The following is a 1,309-nucleotide window of genomic DNA, read 5'->3' as shown; positions in this document are numbered from 1 at the left end:
GGGGCACGATCACTTCCCTACTCCTGCTGGCCACACTATTTCTGATACAGGCCAGGATGCCATTGACCACCTTGGCCACCTGGGCACACTGCCGGCTCATATTCAGCTGGCAGTCGACCAGCACCCCCAGGTCCTTTTCCGACAGGCAGCTTTCCAGCCACTGTTCCCCAACCTGTAGCATTGTGTTTTACACACACAAAAATGCATTGTATAAAAAATAAGAATAACAAGACATAAAAACAACATCCAGAAGAAAGGCATTTGCTTCCCATTTCCATCTGCTGATTCTTAGAGCATTGTGCAGTACAGCAATAACATTAAATTGTAAGTGAAATTACTGCTCATCCCTTTTGTAGTGTAACATCACTAAATCTTTCTCAGTTTGAGAAATAACAGGAATTTACCAAAGACGACACCTGTGCACCTTTATTTATTTATGACTAGGATAATCATTGATGGGGAAATCAAATAATAGAATTCAGAATGACTTACTTTCATAGTGAATCTTGAATCCATTGTTAGAACGACTGTTGTCAGTTGTAAAGAGAAGATAAATGAAATTGCTACTGCTAAACAGGAATTGTGGGACCTGTGTACCATTGTAAGATCCCAGAAGTGGAGATAATAAATTTGGTCCATCATGAACTTCCAGAACATCATAATTGAGTTCTGTCTGAAATCTGGAATTGAGGAAACACACAGAGGCACAAATATAAGAAGCAGTTAAAACAAATTCAATAAACCCATACAAAGGAAGCCACATTTTAAAAATATGCTCCTTTCCTAATCATATTTTTTAATTATTTCTCCACATATCTATTTTACAATATCAATATAATAGTAATAATTATCCTATATAATTAATACAAAATCAAATTTCACGTTAGTGCCTTAGTAAGATGAGAAATAAGTTTAAACTCCTTGAGCTGGTTTGTATTGCAGTAAACAGAAGTCAGAAACACGTAGTTTGCTAGTGTCCTCGTTTCGGTTGGGATAGAGTTAATTTTCTTCCTAGTAGCTGGTATAGTGCTGTGGTTTGGATTTAGGTTGAGAATAATGTTGATAACACACTGATGTTTTAGTTGTTGCTAAGTAGTGCTTACACTAGTCAAGGACTTTTCATCTTCTCATGCCCTGCCAGCGAGAATTTGGGAGGAGGCACAGCCAGGACAGCTGACCCAAACTGGCCAAAGCGGTATTGTATACCATATGACGTCATGCTCAGTGTACAAACTGGGGGAGAGTTAGCCAGGGGGTAGTGACCGCTGCTCAGGAACTGGCTGGGCATCAGTCGGCAGGTGGTGAGCAA

General features: G+C 39.6%; 1 protein-coding gene across 2 annotated transcripts in view; it reads right to left on the bottom strand.

The window, feature by feature from the left end:
* Nucleotides 1-1,309, bottom strand: part of CSMD3 (CUB and Sushi multiple domains 3) — an 803,119-nt gene that overhangs the window by 332,460 nt on the left and 469,350 nt on the right. For both annotated transcript variants that reach the window (XM_009321682.1, XM_009321683.1), the window contains one exon: nucleotides 493-680. In XM_009321682.1, coding sequence (XP_009319957.1) covers nucleotides 493-680 — 188 coding nt within the window. The remainder of the gene's footprint in view (nucleotides 1-492; nucleotides 681-1,309) is intronic.

Source organism: Pygoscelis adeliae, unplaced genomic scaffold, assembly GCF_000699105.1.
Source record: "Pygoscelis adeliae isolate BGI_AS28 unplaced genomic scaffold, ASM69910v1 Scaffold111, whole genome shotgun sequence".
Lineage (NCBI taxonomy): Eukaryota > Metazoa > Chordata > Aves > Sphenisciformes > Spheniscidae > Pygoscelis > Pygoscelis adeliae.
The sequence above is the reverse complement of the archived record's forward strand: the minus strand, read 5'-3'. Positions and strand labels throughout refer to the sequence as shown.